Here is a 24,502-nt window from a genome sequence, read left to right as displayed (position 1 = left end):
AATATAGCCTTTCCCTTGCTGGATTTTGAAATCTGCGTGGAGAGAAGAGCTGTTATTGTTACTTCTTTCAAACAAATTAAAATCGGATGACATAAAATAAATAATAATAATTTATTGCTATAATCAACCTACTTCTAATTAATGTTGACAGTAGCGACATCTACTCATACCAATAAAGGTTTTTTCACAAAAACGCCATCACATACATAACAAAAACAACGAATGTAAAGAAGTGATATTTTTCATGTGTATTATGGCGGACAGATGGCGCTTGGAAAAGCTCAATTTAAAAAATGATAAGATATAGATATGATAAGATATTATAGATCTAATTCCACATTCCAATTTACGCAAATATTATCTATTCAAATCTTAACAAATATTATGAATTGACGAGTTATTTACTGAATTAATCTTCTTGAAATTATGCAAGTATATATTTATAATTATTCAAATATATATAAATAAATATTTAAATATATAACTAAGAGTAGATATGTAGAAGGACAAAGGGCAACTTTTTTTACATTCGTGTAAAAATTAAAGTTTTCGTGGGATTTGCAAAAAACCTCTTTCCTCTTGGCAGAAGTAGAAAGGAGGATTTATTTTTAATTCAATAATATGGCTAAGTTATAGTAATTTACATGTTAAAATTGAGTGACAGGATGAGGAACAACGTGAGAGAGGGAATGTTGTGATGTGAAAGAAGAAACTTATAATTACTGGAATAGAAACGGGAATGCTTAGGTACATGAAAGCAGGTTGACTAAGCAAATATACAAAGGGAGTGTGAACGAGAATGTTGGAGTGGGAAATCCTGGACGAACGTTCCTTGATTAAATCGGAGACGATCTGGCAAAAGGTAGGGTTAAGAGTGCCCTAAACCTACAAGCTTGCATGGAGACAGTTATGAATGTGGATGAAACGAAAGAAGTATGCAGGGATCGTGGCAAATGGTAAGATGTAGCCTCTGCCTACCCCTCTGGGAAAGATCGTGATACCCGAGATCCATAGGAAATATATAAGGGGTGGTTCTTTTCCAAAGTCTAAGGAACCACACGGCACAGAGAGAGGTGGTAACTACATCTTTTCCTGGAAAGGTAGGCGGAAATTACATCTTATTTAGAAATTAGTGAGTGTTTTTTTTGCTATCTGTACCTTATTTTGACAAACATCCGTTAGTACGCCAACCGCCCGCCCAACAGGAGAACGCCTTTTCTGTTACTTAAATAATTTAATCTCTAAATACTTATTAACTAATTTATTATTTTTCTTCATAAAAATTTATAACGTCAGTTCTACTAATAGCTTTATAAAGTTGGACTAAACATTTGGATAATTAAGTGTAAAAAATTTTGCGTTTTTAATAACATAGTAAAATTAAAGTTATTTTATGTAATGTTATGTGATTTTGTAATAAACTCAACTGATTCTAGTTTCTAAACTAATTTGTGATCGACTGTTAGAATAATGGGTAAGTTATATCTATGTTTTTCATCATTACACTCCTGGCGATTTCATACAATTAGAGATATTTTCCTGTAATTGAAGGATATTTTGTTCCTTAGCAATAGCGTGCCAATGTAATCAAGGCGACTAAGGGAAAGCCTAACAACAAACTTGGGATTCTTGCAGGCAATATGGCCTTTTGGATCTCAATTCCATCTTTAAGCCATACAGCTGAACGTGGCCTTTTAGTTTTTGCGAGTCTGTGTGCTCTGACTACCCCGTGAAGGATAACGACGTAACTATATTACTGTTACATTAGATTAAGTGCTTAATCCCTTAATCACCTCTTACGAAATACATACACATACATACATATGATCACGTCTATATCCCTTGCGGGGTAGACAGAGCCAACAGTCTTGAAAAGACTGAATGGCCACGTTCAGCTATTTGGCTTAATGATAGAACCGAGATTCAAATAGTGACAGGTTGCTAGCCCATCGCCTAAAAGAGGAATCCTAAGTTAATAAGCCTATCCCTTAGTCGCCTTTTACGACATCCATGGGAAAGAGATGGAGTGGTCCTATTCTTTTTTGTAATAGTGCCGGGAACCACACGGCTCTTACGAAATCTATGTTAAAAATTTATTAAAGTTCCCGAATGTCGGAATCCAAACTTTTTTTTTTAATTTTTATTTAAGACGTAATAATAAATATTTTTTTATATACCTACCATAAGTTTTAATATAAGTTTTACAACCGAAGTCGCGAGCTAATGTAGTTTCACAAATAGACAGTGGCTACTTTCAGTAATGGTTATAATAAGCTAGAATTCTCAGTGTAAACACATCAATAAACAGATTCTATCAATCAAACATAACACGTCACCGATTTTAATATCTAGTCTGTATGTGAAAATTGTCTGTCTGTCTGATACGCTTTCACGCCTAGAGTCGCCGCGCCCGCGTAAAATGAAAAGCGCCAGCGAAAATTTTCAGAATATCTTCTATATAAAAGGAAACTACATTATATGTATATAGGAGGTCATAAATGGGCTTCTTTTTTATAGAAATTCTCACGAATTTTAAGCTTAACGCGGGCAGAGACAAGGAAAGTATAGGTAATAAAAAAAAATACACCAATAAATGCTTTGTGTGCAAAAGTGCAATAATAGGAAGTATTGGTATTAAATTAAATATGCCGTGTGGTTCCCGGCAACAAGAGAAAAAAGAATAGAACTATTCCATCTCTTTCACATGAATGTCGTAAAAGGCGACTAAGAAAAAGGCTTACAAACTTGGGATTTTTCTTTTAGACGATTGGCTAGCAACCTGTCACTATTCGAATCTTAAATCTATCATTAAACCAAACAGCTGAACGTGGACTTTCAGTCTTTTCAAAACTGTTAGCTCTGTCTACCCCGCAAGGGATATAGACGTGATTAAATGTATGTATGGTATTAAATGTTCGAGCTATATAGAATCGTATCTATAACGGAAAAGGTCATATCACTTTGTGATTGGCATGTTTGAGGGAAGAATTGGATGAGGGGGAGTGCCTCTTATTACGTAGAATAATATACAACAAACATACAAAAAGATCGGTGGTAGGTAGGAGGTAAAGATAATGCTGCAGTGCAGTTTGTTACCGCTTCTTCTGCACTAACGATTTGGAAGCAGCAGTAAACTTACTTTTAAGTAATTTATTTGACGTCAATGTTGTGAAAGCAAAAGATTTGACAATTATTAAGCTATATGAAGTGTCCTTTAATATAATACTTAATAAATAAAAATTTAGAATTTAGAATTTTAAATTTGAATTTAAATTTTGTGGAAGATCAGCTTTCAGTAACTGTAAAAGAATCCTTTGAAATCTGTACCAACGCTTTTGGAGATGTTGAGGTCCAAATTTGTAAATTTCAGTTGATTTTTAATTAATCTGCTATTCTATTTATCTTAATAGGACCACGCCATATCTTTCCCGTGAATATCGTAAAAGGCGACTAAGGGAAAGCCTAAAATACTTGAGATTCTTCTTGTAGGCGATGTGCTATTAATATTAAGCCATACAGCTGGTCTTTCTGCCTTTTCAAGACTGTTGGCTGTGCCTACCCCGTTAGGATTATAGACGTGACTGTATGTATATATGTATGTTCCAGTCTATTGAGTGATCCAAGTGATATTGTTGTAGATTTGGTTCTTTTCTTCATTCAACAAAGCTACCTTTGTCATTCTATTCTACTTTCGATATAAGGGCTCGTACGGCATGGCGCCGACTTATTACGACCTGGGTCGTATCGACTCGAGCGGCCAAAAGCAGTGCAGCGACATCTTCCGACCGACCGACAACGTTGCCAACTGTCACTGATGACAAAGCGCGAAATCTGTCTTTAAAGGCGCCAATTTTTTTGAAAAATTTTGATAAGCGTATAAAAAGGCATTTATTAAGTTTATGGAAAACATACATAAATATAATCACGTCTATATCCCTTGCGGAGTAGACAGAGCCAACAGTCTTAATAGGCCACGTTCAGCTGTTTGGCTTAATCATAGAATTGAGATTCAAATAGTGACAGGTTGCTAGCCTGACGCCTAAAAGAAGAATCCCAAGTTTATAAGCCTATCCCTTAGTCGCCTCTTACGACATCCATGGGAAAGAGATGGAGTAGTCCTTATCTTTTTTTGTTGGTGCCGGGAACCACACGGCATTATTTATACAAAAATAATAGTTAATCACAATAAAGAGTAAATCTTTCTTCAACGACCTTTATTTTTTGTTCGCGTATTCCGTTTTCAACTTCGAAACTGTCTTAAAATAAACGAATATCAAAAGTAAAAAATACACCAGATTTACGACAGCGTTGAAAGAGCTTAGTTGGCGACACTGGCAGTCGATTCGACTGCCGTTGCAGGTCGTACGACCACTAGTCGTCAGACGGAGCAGACTGCACTAAGCCATTTAATCATACATGTTTAACCCTATCGGTCCGAGTCGGTGCGACCGAAGTCGCTGTCGCACGCTGTTTATCAACTTTACAAATGCCAAACTTATGTCAATCCAGTCATAACAAAGCAAATAGCGGCTTTGATCAAAACAATATGAACTTTCACTGGAAATTTAGCCTTAACATCCACATATAGGGTGTCAATTCAAATGTAACACGTCGAATGCGAAAGAAAACATTTTGATACAATCACTAGGTACTTGAAAATGTCTAGTATGAGTCATTGTTTTTAAAACGAAATACGATTTATTAGAATTGTCCAGGTATTTATGTGCCGTGTGGTTCCCGGCACCATTAGGAAAAAGAATAGGACCACTCCATCTCTTTCCCACGGATGTCGTAAAAGGTGACTAGAGGATAGGCTTGTAAACTTGGGATTCTTCTTTTAGGCGACAGGCTAGCAACCTGTCACTATTTGAATCGCAATTCTATCATAAAGCCAAACAGCTGAACGTGGCCTATCATTCTTTTTAAGGCTGTTGGCTCTGTCTACCCCTACTATATGTATGTACGTTAATAAAATGCGTCGAGTTAAATACCTTGTCATACATATAATCACGTCCATATCCCTTGCGGGGTGGACAGAGCCTACAGTGTTGAAAAGATACGATATGCCACGTTCAGCTGTTTGGCTTTAAGATAGAATTACGAGTATGATTCAAATAGTCACAGGTTGTCTATAATGTATGTATGTCTTGAAAATACTAAGACCACATTCAGCTGGACGGCTTAAATGATATTATTGAAATTCAGAAAGTGACAGTTTGCTAACGTTAAAGAATCTTAAACAAAGCGCTTCACTATTTATCGATTTACAATTAGTGATTGAACTGTCTAGATTGTACTTAATTCATTTATTTACTTTATCTTACGGCATCATCCTGGTAAAGGGTCAGGTCTTTTGTACCCGAAACCGCCGAGCTTGCATGAAGAGAGTTATGAATGTGGATGAAGCGAAGGAAGTATGCAGAGATCATGGCAAGTGGAAAGAGGTAGTCTCTGCCTACCCCTCCGGGAAAGAGGCGTGATTTTATGTATGTATGTATGTATCTTACGGCATTTGTGGCGCAGCGGTAGTACGCTTGTCTGTAACACCGGAGGTCCCGGGTTCGAATCCCGGCCAGGGCATTATGCGAAAAGAACTTTTTCTGATTGGCCTGGGTCTTGGATGTTTATTTATTATAAAATATAGTATCGTTGAGTTAGTATCTCGTAACACAAGTCTCGAAATTACTTCGAGGCTAACTCAATCAGTGTTATTTGTCCCGTATATATTTATCCTCTAAATCATGTTTGTAAATATGTGAGAGTTTTAAAAAAATGCCATATAGTATTGTTACTTTAGAGATAAATAGAATAGAACAGAACCACTCCATAGTTTTCATGTGGATGTCGTAAAAAGGCGACTAAGGGATAGGTTTATAAACTTGAGACTCCTATTGTAGGCGATGGGCTAGCAACCTGTCACTATTTGAATCCCAATTTCATCACCGAGCCATACACCCGAGCGTGGCCTTTCATGTCTTTTCAAGAATTTTGGCTCTGTCTACTCCGCAAAGGATATGGACGTGACTGTATGTATGCATGTTTGTAAACAACATTAGACCAGTCTTATTGTTTGGAAGTTAACACGTAAATTGTTTCTTGCGACTTCTGTCAATATCTTCAAATTATAGGTTGGTCTAGCACCTATTATAAACTCATTATGCTAAGATCTATTTGAACGGTGTCCTACGGAGTGTGAGAATGCTTTGGTAACCCTTATATTTATAGGTATTTCAAACGTTTTTCCGTGAATTCTTATTACATACATACATATGGTCACGTCTATATCCCTTGCGGGGTAGACAGAGCCAACAGTCTTGAAAAGACTGAATGGCCGCGTTCAGCTATTTAGCTTAATGATAGAATTGATATTCAAATAGTGACAGGTTGCTAACCCAACGCCTAAAAAAGAATCCCAAGTTTGTAAGCCTATCCCTTTAGTCGCCTTTTACGACATCCATGAGAAAGAGATGGAGTGGTCCTATTCTTTTTTGTATTGGTGTCGGGAACCACACGGCACGGAATTCTTATTCCCGAGGGAATTCCAGGATTATAAATTTTAGTGCACCCCAATACCTCGTAAGGTACGTGTCGTTCAATTCGATGTTTTTTGTAGGTGTTGCTTGTTCGTCCCTTTTCGTAGATGGCGCTTTATTCGCGCGGGCGAAGCTACGGGTTAAAGCTAGTAGAAAAATAAAGTTACCGTGTGGTTCCCGGCATTAAAAAATAGGACTTCTCAATATCTTTACCACGGATGTCGTAAAAAGCGACCAAGGGATAGGCTAATAAACCTCGGATTCTTCTTGTAGGTGACGGGCTATCTTTAAGCCAAACAGCTCAGTGTTGTCTAGACTGTTGGCTCTGTCTACCCCGCAAGGTATCTAGACGTGATTATATGTATGTATGTGAAATAAATGAAAGTCATGGGTATTAATAAATAAACCAATTATTTAAATTAATATTCACTCACGCGATTTCGCCATCCGCGTGTCACCATAATTGAAAATCATATAATCATGTATCACGACTTTCATTAAGTTATTATAATATCATTCGGAAGAAGGGACGCCTGTGTATACAATATTTAGAAATTATTGTTCTTAAAAAACGGTCGAATTGAGAACCTACTGTTTTGAAGTCGGTTAAAAATGGCGGTAATCGACGAAGACGCGCAGAAATATTGCTTCACCTTGACGCCTATATACACTGGAAGAAACAGGGGTAAGTTTTATCGCTTACTCTACAAAATCACTCTCAAAATTAAAATGTTTGAATATTATAATAAAAGAGAATATGTATAAGAATAAGAATATACATACATACATACATATGGTCACGTCTATATCCCTTCCGGGGCAGACAGAGCCAACAGTCTTGAAAAGACTGAATGGTCACATTCAGCTATTTGGCTTAATGATAGAATTGAGATTCAAATAGTGACAGGTTGCTAGCCCATCGCCTATAAAAGAATCCCAAGGTTGCAAGCCTATCCCTTAGTCGCCTTTTACGACATCCATGGGAAAGAAACGGAGTGGTCCTATTCTTTTTTGTATTGGTGCCGGGAACCAGACGGCAATAAGAATATAAGTGAAGACAAATTTAGAAAATTTAGATTTTCGGAAAATTTTGAAAGTTTTTAATTTTTCCTATTTGTATTTGAATTTCGAATTATTTTTCTTACTTTTTAAACAGTCAAAAGTCCTATATTATATCTGTTAATAACATAACATATAATCACGCCCTCAATAGACTAAAAGGCCGCGTTCAGCTGTTTGGCTTAATAGCTGTTGCTAGCCCATCGCGTTAAAGAGGAATCCCAAGTATATAAGCCTATCCCTTAGTCCCCTACCACATCCATGGGAAACAAATGGTCCCATTCTCTTTCTATTGGTGCCGAGAACCACACGGCGCAAATACAATATCTGTAATATAGAGAGGGTATCGTATACGACAAATACTTATGATCAATTAGGACTTCCCACCCTCACGGCAGTAGGGAGGTATATCTACGTATGTTGAGAAGTGATTAGACTAATGTCGCCTTAGGAAATTTTCGACAACCCTAATGCATGTTGATTTAACTGACGCTACGCATAAGGGGAGTGCCGTTTTAAGTGCGTAGAGTAAATTATTATTAAGATTTTTCTTAGTCTTACTGTTACCATGTGATATAAGTATTATGTCTTTCTCGAACGCATGCTGACATAGAAAGTCATGTTCTACTAGGTTCTAGGTTAGGTGTAGTTCTCTCCTACTAGACTAGAATATAATAAAAACATAAATAAAAATCGTTTATATCAAGATTTCACCCATAAAGTAACAAGGAAACTTTAAATTGTCAGTAAAATATTTTAATCCTAAACGAAGAATCCCAAGTTTATAAGCCTATCCCTTAGCCGCTTTTTATGAGAAAAAAATGGAGTAGTCCTATTCTATTTTATATTAGTGCCGGGAACTACACGGCAGTAATATAAAAACCACACTTGCTATAGACATTTTTCCCACACTAGGCAACATCCAGTTGTAAATTTGCAAGTTTCTTCATGATTTTGTCAAATATACTTAACTAAGAATGAATTGTACGAAGGGCAGTAAGGTCTGATTTTTAACCGACTTCAAAAAAAAAGATGGTTTATAGTTCTGTTTGTAATATGTTCGTCCGCCGTCCGCAATTAACTCGCGTTTCGCTGAACCGATTTTGATTTGTCTTCAGAAAAGTGTTTGTTACATTAAGGAGGTTTAGAAAAACCGATTTTAGAAAAGGAGTGTATCACATGGATGAGTTTTTCTTTTAAAAAAAATAATTGTAATTTATTTTAATCACCCTTTTTTCGCAAGACCAACAAGTTTGCCGAATAATCTCGACTTGTTTTTCGCACAATCTGCTACATAGTTGAGTGGATTCGAGTGTTTATTACTTTCAGTATCGTAATATCATTTATTACACTTTTATTACTCACGCACTACACCACCCGCGAATCGGGAACTTTCAGCTGTTTACCAGAGATAAGAAATCGGCCAAGTGCGAGTCGGTTCGCTTAATGAAAACCATACATAAAATGTGCCGTGTGGTTCTCGGCATCAATACAAAAAAGAATAGGACCACTCCATCTCTTTCCCATGGATGTCGTAAAAGGCGACTAAGGGATAGGCTTATAAACTTGGGATTCTTCTTTTAGGCGATGGGCTAGCAACCTGTCACTATTTGAATCTCAATTCTATCATTAAGCCAAACAGCTGAACGTGGCCATTTAGTCTTCAAGACTGTTGGCTCTGTCTACCCCACATGGGATATGGACGTGACCATATGTATGTATGTATGCATACATAAAATCACACATCTTCCTTCGACGAGGTAATGTCGTGAGGAAACCTGCTTATTCAGGTAACTAACTGGATGTGTAACCATGATCCAATGTGTGTCAGGTTTCGCTACAAAGGTTGCGGAGGTCAGAGGTAAGTTGCTTCATGTAAAATAAGATTAATTTATTCCAAAATATAGATGAAGCGGACCCCGGGGTACATACATACATACATATAATCATGTCTATATCTCTTGCGGGGTAGACAGAGCCAACAGTCTAAAGACTGATAAGCCACGTTCAGCTATTTGGCTTTAAGATAGAATTGAGATTCAAATAGTGATAGGGTTGCTAGCCCATCGCCTAAAAAAGAATCTCAAGTATGTAAGCCTATCCCTTAGTCGCCTTTTACGACATCCATAGGAAAGAGATGGAGTGGTCCCATTCTTTTTTGTATTGGTGCCGGGAACCACACGGCACCCCGGGGTCCTTTACAAAAAAGTGAGGATACAGCCGAGACTGACGCAAGAGGGTAGGTGTGTAGGAGGCTTTCCACGTGGGGTAGGCAGACTATCTTCCTACTTGCCGTGAACCCATCACACTCTCGCTTCGTCCACTTTCATCAATCTTAACTTATACTTTACACGAGCAAAATAAAAGTTCTTTCATCATCAAAGTGTAAAGTAATTAAAAGTTTTCTGTTAACACAACAACATTAACACAACTCAATAAAAGTTTCACCGCAGAAATGACATTTATTGATAACTTAATTAATTGTGAAATATTTACAAAGAAGATAAAGTAGAGTAAGAAGTACAAATAATATAAATTGGTGTCACAAACGAATACCCCAAGCTCCCCTCCAGATGGGGTGTGAAAAGAAGAATCCCAAGTTAATTAACCTATCCCTGCCTATTAGTGCCGTGTGGTTCCCGGCACTAATATAAAAAAGAAATGGGGCCACTCCATCTCCCCTTTTCTGTTTCAGGCGCTGACACAAACACAGAAGGCACAGATAATGTAACAGTGGCGACGAGACAGCGAGATCACGCCTCTCACTCTGTGGTCGGTGGGGCGCATGCCTTCATACTCAGGGTAAGAAGTTTGTTAATATATATATAATCACGTCATTTTCCATTACGGGGTAGACAGAGCCAACAGTCTCGAAATGACAGTCAATTGGATATAATGTTATCGAGTCTGAAACTTAACTTCGACAAATGTTTCTGTGCCGGATGAGCAGCCGACAGAATGGTTCGTTTATGAGTTGTTCAACGACAAAACCTTTCTACTACGAACGAGTCGCCGACAGAACGATTTATTCATAAGCGAATTGACGTCAGAATCCTACATGTATACACAACATAAATAGGTCAAAATTAATATGAAATTAAAAAAAAACTTAAAGTTTTAAGAATATACTGTTATTTATTTATGAATCAATTTGACGGCTTAGATTAAAGATAGCACAGAAGATGTATCTCCTCACATACCTATAGGCTGATGGCTCAAAATATGTAATGTCATACATAATCTTTTTTAGATTTAATGCAGAGGCACTTCCGAACTCACAATTATTACTTAGATTTTTGTTTTTTTTTTATTTCAGATATCAAGTTTTTTCGGACTGGCTCCTCTGAGGTTTGAGAACTGCAACACAGGCTTTACGGTGTCTATATCAAACCCTATGTGTATATACAGTTATATACTGGTCACTGTACTGGGTAAGTTGACTATCTTCTTAATCCTGGCTCTATAACCAGAAGAAAAAAAAAAGTACCATAGTAATTGTTGAAGCTCCTATTCATCCTCCTTAGTGCCGCATTGACGCAATGCACGCGTACGATTGTTTTTTTTTTACTTTTCGATTTTCGAATTATAGTCTAATTTTATTCAAAAACAGCTCCGTATTTTTATTTTAAAAATCCCAAAAGTAGTAATCGACACTTCAAGACAGTAATAGTAGAAACCGTAGAAACCGGGACTATTCTCGGTTGCATCCTCACCACTGTGGAGATGAGCTCGGGGTAAGCCCTTGACCATGGTTCCTGGATTGGGTGAGTCTAGGGTTGCCATCCGTCCGGGTTTCCCCGGATTTGTCCTAGTTTAGAGGGCATCCGGGGAGCGTCCGGGGAAGGTTTTATTTGTAGACCGGGTTTTAAAATATTAATAAATAAAAAAAATTAATAAATAAAAAAAAACATTACTGTAGGTCTAAACTTTAAAAATGTTCTGATTTGTTGTTTAATATTCAAATGTCTTTTATTGCATTGTATATGTTTAAAAGATCTTGTTAACATGTCCGGCGTCCGGCTTTCAGACTCTTAATTCCGGGGTTTTCACGCGTCTTGTCCGGTTTTCCAAATTTTAGAGATGGCAACCCTAGGTGAGTCAGGCTTTTACACGAAGCGACTCCTATCGTCCCATCTGATTCCCGCAACCTTTTGTAGGGTAACCTAATTCGTATTGGGTCATATGGCTGCAAACTCAGTTGCCTGAATAACTAACATCGGTTAGTATTCAAACTAATGTACATATCTTAGAAAGTAGTTATAGTATATAGTGATTGTCACGAGGAAGAATAAGAAGCACAATTACCGAACGAAATTTCACTGAAATTGGTTCAGGTAATTTCCTTATTACCCGATGTCAAAAAAAGTTAACTTTTTTAAAGGTTCCACGGGAGTGTGAATTCGGGCAAATTATACTAATTTAAAGCTTACCTATATAAACAATTAATAATAAGATTACGAAAAAAAAATATGTGGCCGTCCAAGCGAAAAGGGCCCACTGAGCACTTTCTAGTTTCCGAGATATTTGATTGATGATTTGTGAAAAAAGGTGGAAAATTGGCATTATGCGATTTTAATGGATTTTAATGCAACATGCAATGGGCTACATTTTCGTATAATAATCGTCTGTAAATAACGAACATAACGTGAGAAAATTGCAATTATATGTTTAGTGAAAAGGGACCAGTTATCAACACTCTTTAAATTGAATGATTGAAATTGAATTCTATAATGATAATGAGTTAAATAACAACTAATGTCGATGTTTAACCAACCACAAAGACATCTACTGTCAACAGCGATATTTTATAATAGAGAATTTCCCCGGCATTTATTTAGGCGAGTAGTGGGGACTTTTACTTAGATAGGTACATTTCGTAATTTAATTAGACGGGAAATCCCCAGAAATGTTCTAACCTTCTAACGGTGTCGCGCCAAATGTCCATAAGTCACGAAAAGCTCCTTACAATTGTTATAATTTACAAACCAGAGCTGATGCAGTTAATTATATAAAACAGTACTCCAATGATAATGGTTTAGTTTTACCTGGCCGTCTACCAGGTCACCGATATAATTCTGATCTAGTAATACTTCCTTGCAGTATGACCAAATCATACGTTTATAAAACATATTGTGATTTACTAATTTCACTGAATAATATTCCTGTTGGTAGGAGTACTTGGTACGACCTCTGGGAAACATTTTGCCCAAATGTTGTTGTGCAGAAACCGAAAACTGACCTTTGCGCAGTTTGTCAAAAAAATGTAACAACATTAGGAAAAATGAACGCTTTGAGTGAAGAAGAAAAATTAAATCTCATAATTAAATCAAAGCAACATTTAGACCTAGTACAAATTGAAAGAAAATATTACAGTGATATAATCAGATGTGTAAGGGATTCATTCTCTGAATCTTTCCCTATACTTGGACCTCATATTACTTGTCGTTACGATGGTGTTATGCATTACTCTTTTGATTTTGCTCAGCAAGTTCATTTACCACATAGCTCTCAACAGATAGGGCCATTATATTTTTTGACAGGGTTCAAAGTCAGTTTATTTGGTGTTGCTGTAGAGCCATTAAAGAAATTTGTCTTATATATTTTATCCCTGAATCATGTCATACAAGTAAAGGGGCTAACGCTAACAGCTGTTCTCACAGGTAATGAGAAAGGTGATACTTTTATAAAAATGTATGACTGGGCAAAATTTTTTCAATCAGATGCTTCTACCATAAGCCAGCTATTAACATTTTCCCATTTTGAATCTAACGCAAATAACAAAGGGCACATGCTTTGCTACAAAAATATTTCTGAAATGCTACCATCGGTCGTGGCAAAAGTTTTAAATCCAAATAAAGTATATGACCAACTTCCAACAGAAATATTCCCGTCAGGTATGACTATAGAAAGGCAATGGTATTTGTATAACAAAATACGTAAATTTGTCGAAGAAGAATCTAAAGATATTTTGTGTCCCAAACCAATAGTCTTAGACGACATATCCACTCCTAGTCAATGTAGTGTAGTAGAAGGAACAACTACCTACTTCTACTTCTAATACATCATCCAATCAAATTGCTAAGAGTGTTAGAAAAACGCCAACTTGTTCATACTGCAAGGAAGTCGGTCATAGGAATCAAGTAAGAAACGGGTCATATTTTTGTCCAAAGCGCAGGTCAGAAAATATTTGAGATTTAATTCTGACTTTTGAAACCTGTAATAGGTTAATTCTTTTTTTTTTTGTAATGTGTCGTATTAATGACTTTTAATTCATTAATTTTTATTCTTTTGACGTAAATTTAATCTGTTTTTGTATAATGTCCTACGAGTAGTATATTCTTAATAAATGTGTGTTACAATGTACGCGAAATATAACCTAATTTCGGTCAACTCGACCCATTTCCTAAACTTAACATAACTACCAATTAGTTTTAATTTTTTATTTTTTTATTCGATAGTGTTGCCATAATAAAAACTAGTCGATTTTATACTTAATATATTTCTCTATTATTATAAATAAGAATCTATGTAACTGACATCTTGATCTCTAGCTATTACAATTTAAAATTTTATTGTATTCAACTGGGCCCTTTTACTAAACTTATTATAAAGTTAGTTTTAAGCTTCTATTTTTTTATTCGATAATGTTTCCATAACATTAACTAATTGATTTTATACTAAACATATTGCTCTATAATAATAAATCATAATCTATGTAACTGACAACTAGATCTTTAGATAATACAGCTTAAACTTTCAATGCCCCTTTCCCAACAATTTGATTTTTGTAAGTGTGAACTTTGAAAATTTTTTTTTCCAATAAATGTTATTATGATTAATTTTTATTTTATTCCATATGATCAACCAACTATTTAACTATCCAAATATGGCCTTAACTCAATACCACCCAAGTGGTACCTTTATGCTTGGACTGCCACATATATATTAGTTTATATACATATATACATATATGTACATATATATTTTTCTCCGTGTAGAGGGGTTGGAACACGCAATTAGACAAATGTTTAATGCAAACCATTACACAAATAATTGCACATAATTATCAACTAGCAATTATATAACTAGTCGTGCACCGCCAAAAGAATACATGTTTTTCGCAAATAGAAACTTACTTTCGCATTTAAAATATAAGTTGGGATTTAGATGCTCCATCATCATCTCGTGCAGCCGTGTGGTTCCCGGCACCAACAGAAAAAAGAATAGGACCACTCCATCTCTCTCCCATGGATGTCGAAAAAGGCGACCAAGGGGTAGGCTTATAAACTTGGGATTCTTCTTTTAGGCGATGGGCTAGCAACCTGTCACTATTTGAATCTCAATTCTATCTTAAAGCCAAACAGCTGAACGTGGCCTATTAATCTTTACAAGACTGTTGGCTCTGTCTACCCCGCAAGGGATATAGACGTGATTATATGTATGTAAGTATGTATGTATCATCATCTCATCCAGATATACCAAAACTGTGGATTTATACAAATAAAAATAATCTGTTTCAGTCATAACGACGATATTCGGCCACGTGTCAGAAATCAACGTTGGCGTCAAGTTGTCCGTCAGGATGTCATCGCCAATGTCCCAGGTGGTGTCGACCTGTGACGTCATGATCGTGGTGATGACGGCCAGTGCCGGGGTGTACGGAGCCCCGAGGAGAATGAGGAATATGCTTAAATTTATGGACAGCGTGGCTTCGGTAGGAAAAATTGTTTTATAATCTCCAATCATTGTAGTGCATCTCGATATTTGTTATTTTCGACTACATTGTTCTTCTCCCTGTGCCGTGTGGTTCTCGGCATAAATGGAAAAATAATAGGATCACTTTTTTTTTTATATATACCGGACAAATTACACTGATTGAGTTAGCCTCGAAGTAAGTTTGAGACTTGTGTTACGAGATACTAACTCAACGATACTATATTTTACAAACATCCAAGATCTAGGCCAATCAGAAAATGTTCTTTTCTCATCAAATCCCGGCCAGGGCGGCCGGGATTTGAACCCGGGACCCCCGGTGTCACAGACAAGCGTAATACCGCTGCGCCATAGAGGCCGTCACTCCATCTGTTTCCCACGGATGTCGTGAAAGGCGACTAAGGAATAGGTTTATAAACTTGGGATTCTTCTTTTAGGCGACGGACTAGCAACCTGTCACTTTATATGAATCTCAATACTATCAGTAACCCAAACAGCTGAACGTGGCCTATCAGTATTTTCAAGACTGCTGGCTCTGTCTATCCTGCAAGGGAAATAGACGTTAGTATAAGTATGTTGTTCTTTTTTTTTATGTGCTATAAAGCGTTATTCGCGCAAACCCGGGCAAAAACTAGATCTTCAATAACTGCATTAAAGTATTTGGTATTGATGATGTAAACACACTCTGCGAAATTTCTTTTTACAAAACGAAAGCTCTTGACAAAACTTGGTATTGCATAAACATAACACAAGTACATTAAATCACGCTTTTCTCGAAGGGGGTAGGCAGAGACTTCATCTTTCCGTCCAGCATCCATCTCAGCATACTTCTTTGCATAAAACTGAATATTTTTCGTTTTCAGGTCGACAATAGTATAGGTGGAAAATACTCAGTGGCAACGGAACGCAAGCTCTGCGCAATCCTGATGTCGATTCTCATATTCTTCACCATCCTGATTGTGGATGACGTTTGTTTTTACGCGATCCAAGCTAAGAAGGTGGACAGACAGTGTAAGTTGGACTTTAATTCCAGTAATAAAAAAATATAATGACAATAAGGCCTAGACGAACGTACCTTGATCAAATCGTGGACGTTCTAGCAAAAGGTCTGGTGAAGAGTACCCGAAACCGACAAGCTTGCATGAAGAGAGTTATGAATGTGGATGAAGCGAAAGAAGTGTGCAGGGATCGTGGCAAGTGGGAGGATGTGGTCTCTGCCAACCCCTCCGGGAAAGAGGCGTGATTTATGTATGTATGTATGTTATGACAGTAGAAATTGTCTTATTTGTGTCCCTTTCTAGTTTTGAGGTTAACTTGCATGGTAGAAAGAGAGAGAATATTCTCATCTTCTATACCATCCCGAGTGTGGATATAATTTGCTTTTCAACATTCGTAAGTCAGAAGGCAGTGATCAGACAGCCATCGCTTCCTGTAATATTTTGACTTGACTCACCCATTTTTGTACTGTATAAATGTGTAATGTATCATCTTTTATCTAGAACAACTGATGCAGCACCATGATGGTCCGGCCAAACTATAGGAAATCTAGAAATTACATTTTTACGAATTGTTCAGCCATGCGAACAAATTCGTGGTGATCAGCTTGTAACATTATACATACATACTACCTACATACATCAAAAGACTGATAGGCCACGTTCAGCTGTTTGGCTTAATGATAGAATTGAGATCCAAATAGTGACAGGTTGCTAGCCCATCGCCTTTGAACGATATGGAGTGGTCCTTTTTTTTATTGATGCCAAGAACCACACGGCAGCTTGTAAATAGTTTAATAATGATCCATCCAAGTAATCACCTTTTTAATCACCTTCTTCCTTTTTCCAGGGTCCGTGATCATCAACTACAGCACTTACTACCTGCTGTGGTACGTGGTGATGTTCCTGGAGCTACAGTTTGCCTTCACAGCCTTGTCCATACGGGCGAGGTTTCAAGCTGTCAACGACGCACTCGCTATTACTGCTAAGAATATATCTGTGCCATGTAAGTCCAACAGTCTTTGGGGTAACATGATCTGAAATGGCGATAAGCATACATACATACATACATATAGTCACGTCTATATCCCTTACGGGGTAGACAGAGCCAATAGTCAAATTCAAATTCAAAATTCAAAATTTTTATTCATTACTATAGGATACTATATATCGCTTAATATTTGTCAAAACATATGGTTTAACAACATTGGTTGACGTCAAATAAATTACTTAAAAACTAAGTTTACTGCCAAGGCGTCAGTGCAGAAGAAGCGGTAAAAAACTGCACTGCAGCATTTTCTTCAAGTCCCGAAAAGACTGAATGGCCACGTTCAGCTGCTCGGCTTAATGATGGAATTGAGTTCCAAATAGTGACAGATTAGCGAATAGCGAATAATAGTGTGGCGACAAGCATATTGTAGGAAAACCAGTTGGTCCGGACGTACATACATATAGTCACGTCTGTATCCCTTGCGGGGTGGACAGAGCCAGCAATTAATGCAATTGAAAAACTGATAGGCATGTTCAGCTGTTTAACATTATGATCGAATCGAGATTCAAATAGTGACAATTTGATAGTAAGCCCGTCGCCTAAATGAAGAAAATTCTATGTTAGCCTATCACTTAGTAGCCTTTTAGGACATCCACTGGAAAGAAACCGAGTGGTTCTATCCTTTTTTCTATTAGTCCCGCGAACCACACGGCACAAATATTATTGTTTTGCTTTTTTTCAGTGGAGAAACCCAAAAATACCCCGACTGAGCTGAACATCTACGCTATCCGCGTAGCACCAGCCGACTCCCGCGCCAGCGTCAGCTTGCTCATGGAAAGTCTTCCAGAGAGAGATGCTGTCATCATAAAGAAAGCAGGTAATTTTAACATACATACATACATATAATCACGCCTATATCCCATGCGGGGTAGACAGAGCCAACAGTCTTAAAAAGACTGATAGGCCACGTTCAGCTGTTTGGCTTAATGCAAGAATTGAGATTCAAATAGTGACAGGTTGCTAACCTGTCGCCTAAAAGACGAATCCCAAGTATAAGCCTACCCCTTAGTCGCCTTTTACGACATCCATGAGGAAGAGATGGAGTGGCCCTATTCCTTTTTCTAATGGTGCTGGGAACCACACGGCACGGTATTTTTAATATAAGCATATAACGTGTCGTTCCCGGCACCAATATAAAAAAAGAATAGGACCACTCCATCTGTTTCCCATGGATTTCGTAAAAGGCGACTAAGGAGTATGCTTATAAACTTGGGATTCTTATTTTAGGCGATGGGCTAGCAACCTGTCCCTATTTGAATCCCAATTCTATCATTAAGCCTATCATATGGTCTTGAAAAGACTGAAAGGTCAAGTTCAACTGCAGGACTTAACGATGGAATTGAGATTCAGATAGTGACAGGTTGCTAGCCCATTGCTTACAAGAAAACATACATACATATGGTCACGTCTATATCCCTTGCGGGGTAGACAGAGCCAACAGTCTGGAAACTGAATGGCCACGTTCAGCTATTTAGCTCAATGATAGAATTGAGATCCAAATAGTGACAGGTTACAAGAAAACACGCAAGTTTATTAGCATTTATCTTAGTCTCTTTTCACGACAACCATTTATCACCATTACAATGACACGCAAACACCCGAAACCGCCGAGCTTGCATGAAGATAGTTATGAATGTGGATGAAGCGAAGGAAATATGCAGAGATCGTGGCAAGTGGAAAGAGGTAGTCTCTGCTAACCCCTCCGGGAAAGAGGCGTGATTTTATGTATGTATGTATGTACAATGACACGCAATTCATTCCTTCCAGTCAACGGTGAGCCCCGTCTCCTAATGTCTCCAAGCGATGCCGTCCACCGGCTGTCTTTACTCCACGGATCTCTTTGCGATGTGGTGCATTGTATCGATGAGAATTACGGAATACCACTCGTAGTCGTGTTAATATCTACGTTGCTGCACCTCATTGTCACACCTTACTTCCTCATCATGGAGATTAGTAAGTATTTTATCAATACACACATATAATCACGTCTATATCCCTTGCGGGGTAGACACAGAGCCAGCAGTCTTGAAAAGACTAATGGGCACGTTCAGCTGTTCGGCTTAATGATACAATTGAGATTTAAATAGTGACAGGTGGCTAGCCCATCGCCTAAAAGAATTCTAAGTTTGTAAGCCTATCCCTTAGTCGCCTTTTACGGCATCCGTAGGACGGAGTGGTCCCATTTTTTTATTGGTACTAGGAACCACGTGAGGTTGCAACCGGCACTAAAGCTTACGAAGAAGAAGACCTATGTACGTCTAGGTCTTCCCCTTTATTACATGCACTAAATCACTAAACGAATTCCCGTCTTTTCTTTATTTACAGCTGTTTCCACTCACAGGCTAAATTCCCGTTTTTTCTTTATTTACAGTTGTTACCACGCACAGGCTAAATTCCCGTTTTTTCTTTATTTACAGTTGTTACCACGCACAGGCTAAATTCCCGTTTTTTCTTTATTTACAGTTGTTTCCACGCACAGGCTAAATTCCCGTTTTTTCTTTATTTACAGTTGTTTCCACGCACAGGCTAAATTCCCGTTTTTTCTTTATTTACAGTTGTTTCCACGCACAGGCTAAATTCCGGTTTTTTCTTTATTTACAGTTGTTACCACGCACAGGCTAAATTCCCGTTTTGTCTTTATTTACAGTTGTTTCCACGGACAGGCTAAATTCCCGTTTTTTCTTTATTTACAGTTGTTACCACGCACAGGCTAAATTCCCGTTTTTTCTTTATTTACAGTTGTTTCCACGCACAGGCTAAATTCCCGTTTTTTCTTTATTTACAGTTGTTTCCACGCACAGGCTAAATTCCCGTTTTTTCTTTATTTACAGTTGTTACCACGCACAGGCTAAATTCCCGTTTTGTCTTTATTTACAGTTGTTTCCACGGACAGGCTAAATTCCCGTTTTTTCTTTATTTACAGTTGTTACCACGCACAGGCTAAATTCCCGTTTTTTCTTTATTTACAGTTGTTTCCACGCACAGGCTACACTTCCTGGTGCTGCAGTTTCTGTGGTGTGTGACGCACATGATGAGGCTCATCGTTGTCGTGGAACCCTGTCATTACACTATTTATGAGGTGACTTAATGAATACTTCATATTTTAAACTTTATTGAACATACATACATATGGTCACGTCTATATCCCTAGACAGAGCCAACAGTCTTGCAAAGACTGATGGGCCACGCTCAGCTATTTGGCTTAATGATAGAATTGAGATTCAAATAGTTTCTTCATTGAACCTTATAATTTATTTAAAACTTTATTGAGCCTCAAAGGTACAATAGCTGAACTTATGCTAATAGCATTTACCAGTCAACCTTTAGAAAATAGAAAACACATCGCCTAAAAAAAGAATCCCAAGTTTATAACCTTACCCCATTGGTCGCCTTTTACGACATCCATGGATAAGAGTGGTGTGTCCAATTCTTTTTTGTATTAGTGCGCCTACGCCACATTACAAAGGTTATTAAAACTGTGTTTTCATCACAGGGCCAAGGTTATTAAAACTGTGATTCCTTCTTCCTCCGTCACAGGGCCGAAGAACAGAAAACCTGGTCTGCCGCCTGCTGATGGCTTCCCCCCTGACCAGCTCGTTACCTTCAAGATTAGAGCTGTTCTCTCGACAGCTGATGCTGCAGACCACATGTTATGCTCCCATGGGCATGTGCACTTTGGACAGACCTCTGATTGCTTCGGTAAGACAGAGCCTATGAATAATTTAACAGATCTAAGGAAGCATTTGTCGGCCTCTGTGGCACAGCAGTAGTACGCTTGTCTGTGATACCGGAGGTCCCGGGTTCCAATCACGGTCAGGGCATGATGAGAAAAGGACTTTTTCTGATTGGCCTGGGTCTTGGATGTTTATCTATATAGGTATTTATTAAAACATATACGTAGTATCGTTGAGTTAGTATCTCGTAACACAAGTCTCGAACTTACTTCGAGGCTAACGCAATCTGTGTAATTTGTCCTGTATTTATTTATATTTTTTTATTTAATTTGTGATTTTTAATTCTTTACCATCACTCTTTTACCAGTTTTCCTATTGTGGCCATATACCAATGTTTCTTTCACGTTACTTTACCTATCGGAATCTTTCCTGAAATAAATAGATATGTTATTTCAGGACCATTGGCTCTGTCTACCCCGTAAGGGATATAGACGTGTCTATATGTATGTATGTAATTTTCACGGGTAACCAACGCTCTAACATTGTCTATCGACAGCGCCATCTAGTTAATTTCTCTGGACTTATTAGGAGTGGAGTACAACGCGAATGAAGTATGCTGATTGCGGCAAGTGGAAATATGTAGTCTTTGCCTACCGCTCCGGGAAAAAGGCGTGATTTTATGTATGTATGTATGTACTAGCTGTCCCGGCAAACGTTGTTTTGCCATATAAATAATGTTTAAGTAATTTAGGGTAATATATGTATGTATATAAAATAGATGTTCGATTATCAGTCCTACTTAATATGCTCACAAAATTTCATGAGAATCGATCAAGTTGTTTCATAGGAGTACGGGAACGAACATTGTGTCGCGAGAATTTTATATATAAGATTAATGTAATTTATTTTGTTTCAGATATTAGGAGCAGTGACTACGTACTTAGTAATACTTATACAGTTCCAAAGATACGACACTTAATTTAACGTAATTAATAATTATATAATTTTTTTAAGCTAACTTTACATAGAAATTAATTGTGTACCTAAGTGAATGATTATGGATACTTTAGATATAAGTCAATAAATTTAATACATAAAACAAAGTTGATTTTAATAAATTTGTATACGCATACAATTACGTTTTTATCCTTTACGGGTAGACAGAGTTCCTTATCGCTACATCTATGTATGACACATGTAGGTATTTTCTCTCACCGTTAGAGCATCGGCTAGTATTCATTCAATGTCATTGTAATAGCAACCCTAATAACTTTAAAGTTTTACCATGAAATAGAATGAGAGGTAATCAAAATGCCGTGTGGTTCCCGGTACCATTACAAAAAAGAATAGGACCACTCCATCTCTTTCCCACGGATCTCGTAAAAGACGACTATGGGATAGGCTTATAAACTTGGGATTCCTCTTTTAGGCGATGACCTAGCAACCTATCACTATTTGAATCTCAATTCTATCACAAAGCCAAACAGCTGAGCGTGGCCTTTTAGTCTTTTTAAGACTGTTGGCTCTATCTACCCCGCTAGGGATATAGACGTGATCATGTATGTATGTATGTAATCAAAATGGCGCTCATGAACTGCTCACGTGTAATTTGTAATCGACATTAGCGCGCTTTTTTCTAAAACGTACACAATAAGTCTGCATGCGTACTGACGCTGTACGTTTTGGAGTTCTATACTAACTTAGTTCACTACAAAGTATACACGAGTATTTGCGTACTGCTCCTGTATAGATTGAAACAATTTTGTAGAAAAGTTTTTTCCAATATGTACGTGATTAGTTTCATACCATTGCGTTCCGGCCTTGTATAGAATGGAAAGACGCGTTGCCACAGAATGTTGTTTTTTTTTTTGATTTGATTTTGAAAACTGAATTGGTGTTGTGTGGTTCCCTAGTAGAAAGAAGAATAGGACCACTCCATCCCTTTCCCATGGATGTAGTAAAAGGCGAATAAGGGATACACTTATAAACATGGGATTCTTCTTGGAAAACAAAAGGAACAAACAGTGGTTCCCATGACAAAGGGGAATAATCTAGTTTGATTTTATTTTACGCGTGCAAAGTTTCTGGCATTAGATAGTTCAAGTTTTAGTATCACAGCGTTGCTAACTTGAGATTAATTGCGCGAAGTACTTTACAATTTAGTTAAGACTTTAGTTTTAGTCTGAAGGAAGCCACAAGCTTCAGATACAATAGGGGAAGATGACAATAATTTAAAGGTTTTAGACTAAAATTTTACATTATTATCATATTTTTTCGCTAAAAAATTGAATGCTTAAATCGAAACTAATATTATAAATGCGAAAGTAAGTTTATTTGTTTGTTTGTAACCTCTTCACGGGTTATTTAGTAAATTAATCTTCTTGAAATTCCACGAATGTGTAATTAAGAGCCCGGAGAAGGACATATCTTATTATTCCGATAAAAATTACAGTTTTCGCGGGATTAGCGAAAAGCTTGTATTCTTTCGTAGGTGGCGCTAAATTCGTCGCTTTTTGTAGGTGGCGTTTAATATGATGTTTTTTGAACATCGTGTAGGTTTCTTCGCTTTTCTGTTAGATGGCATAAAATTTAAATCAGTTATAACTGCGAATTATATAGCTAGCTCATCGCCCAAAAAAGAAACTTAAATTTACAAGCCTTACTCACCTTTAGTCGCATTTTACGACCTCCATAGGCATGATATAAAGTGTTCCTATTCCAAAGTGCCTTAATCCACACGGCACACCAAAGATTTTTGTATTGATGAGCTAAATAATTGTTGTACACATAATGTTATACCAACTGATTTCCCAACACAAGTCTTAATACACAAACTTGTAAGTGTGAATGCTCGCTACAACTTTATTAATCAAAGTTAAGTTATACTTTAATGGCGCTCTCGCAATGCTGTATTGTAGTTTGTACCGTAATACGAATACATTATAAGAAAACAGTATATATATTAAATATAGTATCGTTGAGTTTCTATTTTGTTATAGTTGAGATTCTAATCTCGTAACACAAGTCTCGAACTTACTTCGAGGCTAACTCAATCTGTGTAATTTGTCCCGTATATATTTAAAAAAGAAAAAAAAGATATATATTTAGTTAAGTTTCTCTGTTCTAAGTTAGGTCTCGAGTTCAATCCCCGGTCAGGTCGTGATGGAAAAAATTAATTCTGATTGGTTTTAGGTCGCGCATGTAAATAATATGGTGATTATTAGAAATAATAATATGAAGAGAGTTATAAATGTGGATAAGCGAAGGAAGTATGCAGAGATCATGGCAAGTGGAAAGAGGTAGTCTCTGCCTACCCCTCCGGGAAAGAGGCGTGATTTTATGTATGTATGTATAATAATATAAATACTTCCAATACTATCAATGCATAATTCCATACATTTCTTTTCATATGTATGTAAGAATATGAATGAACGTTTGCCGCGTGGTTTCCGGCACCCTAGAACAGGACTACTTCAT

The 24,502-nt window shown here is 37.2% G+C and overlaps 1 protein-coding gene across 1 annotated transcript; it reads left to right on the top strand.

The window, feature by feature from the left end:
- The first annotated feature begins 1,342 nt into the window (after positions 1–1,342).
- On the top strand, positions 1,343–22,004 carry LOC106133193 (gustatory receptor for sugar taste 43a). The gene is made up of 11 exons (XM_060950667.1): positions 1,343–1,474; positions 10,288–10,394; positions 10,909–11,023; positions 15,113–15,306; positions 16,169–16,316; positions 17,151–17,306; positions 18,034–18,168; positions 19,119–19,304; positions 20,321–20,430; positions 20,889–21,050; positions 21,942–22,004. The coding sequence occupies exons 1-11, from the start codon at positions 1,471–1,473 to the stop codon at positions 22,002–22,004; spliced, it is 1,380 nt and encodes a 459-aa protein (XP_060806650.1). The 5' UTR covers positions 1,343–1,470.
- Positions 22,005–24,502: the final 2,498 nt, after the last annotated feature.

The sequence above is a fragment of the Amyelois transitella genome, chromosome 22 (genome assembly GCF_032362555.1).
Source record: "Amyelois transitella isolate CPQ chromosome 22, ilAmyTran1.1, whole genome shotgun sequence".
NCBI lineage: Eukaryota > Metazoa > Arthropoda > Insecta > Lepidoptera > Pyralidae > Amyelois > Amyelois transitella.
This window is presented reverse-complemented; position numbering and strand designations above follow the sequence as displayed.

Excerpts from the sequence above, each read along its gene's own strand:
- LOC106133193 (XM_060950667.1), top strand. Across the intron at positions 10,395-10,908 it reads CGCATGCCTTCATACTCAGG|ATATCAAGTTTTTTCGGACT; the intron begins GTAAGAAGTTTG and ends TTTTTATTTCAG. Across the intron at positions 16,317-17,150 it reads TAAGAAGGTGGACAGACAGT|GGTCCGTGATCATCAACTAC; the intron begins GTAAGTTGGACT and ends TCCTTTTTCCAG.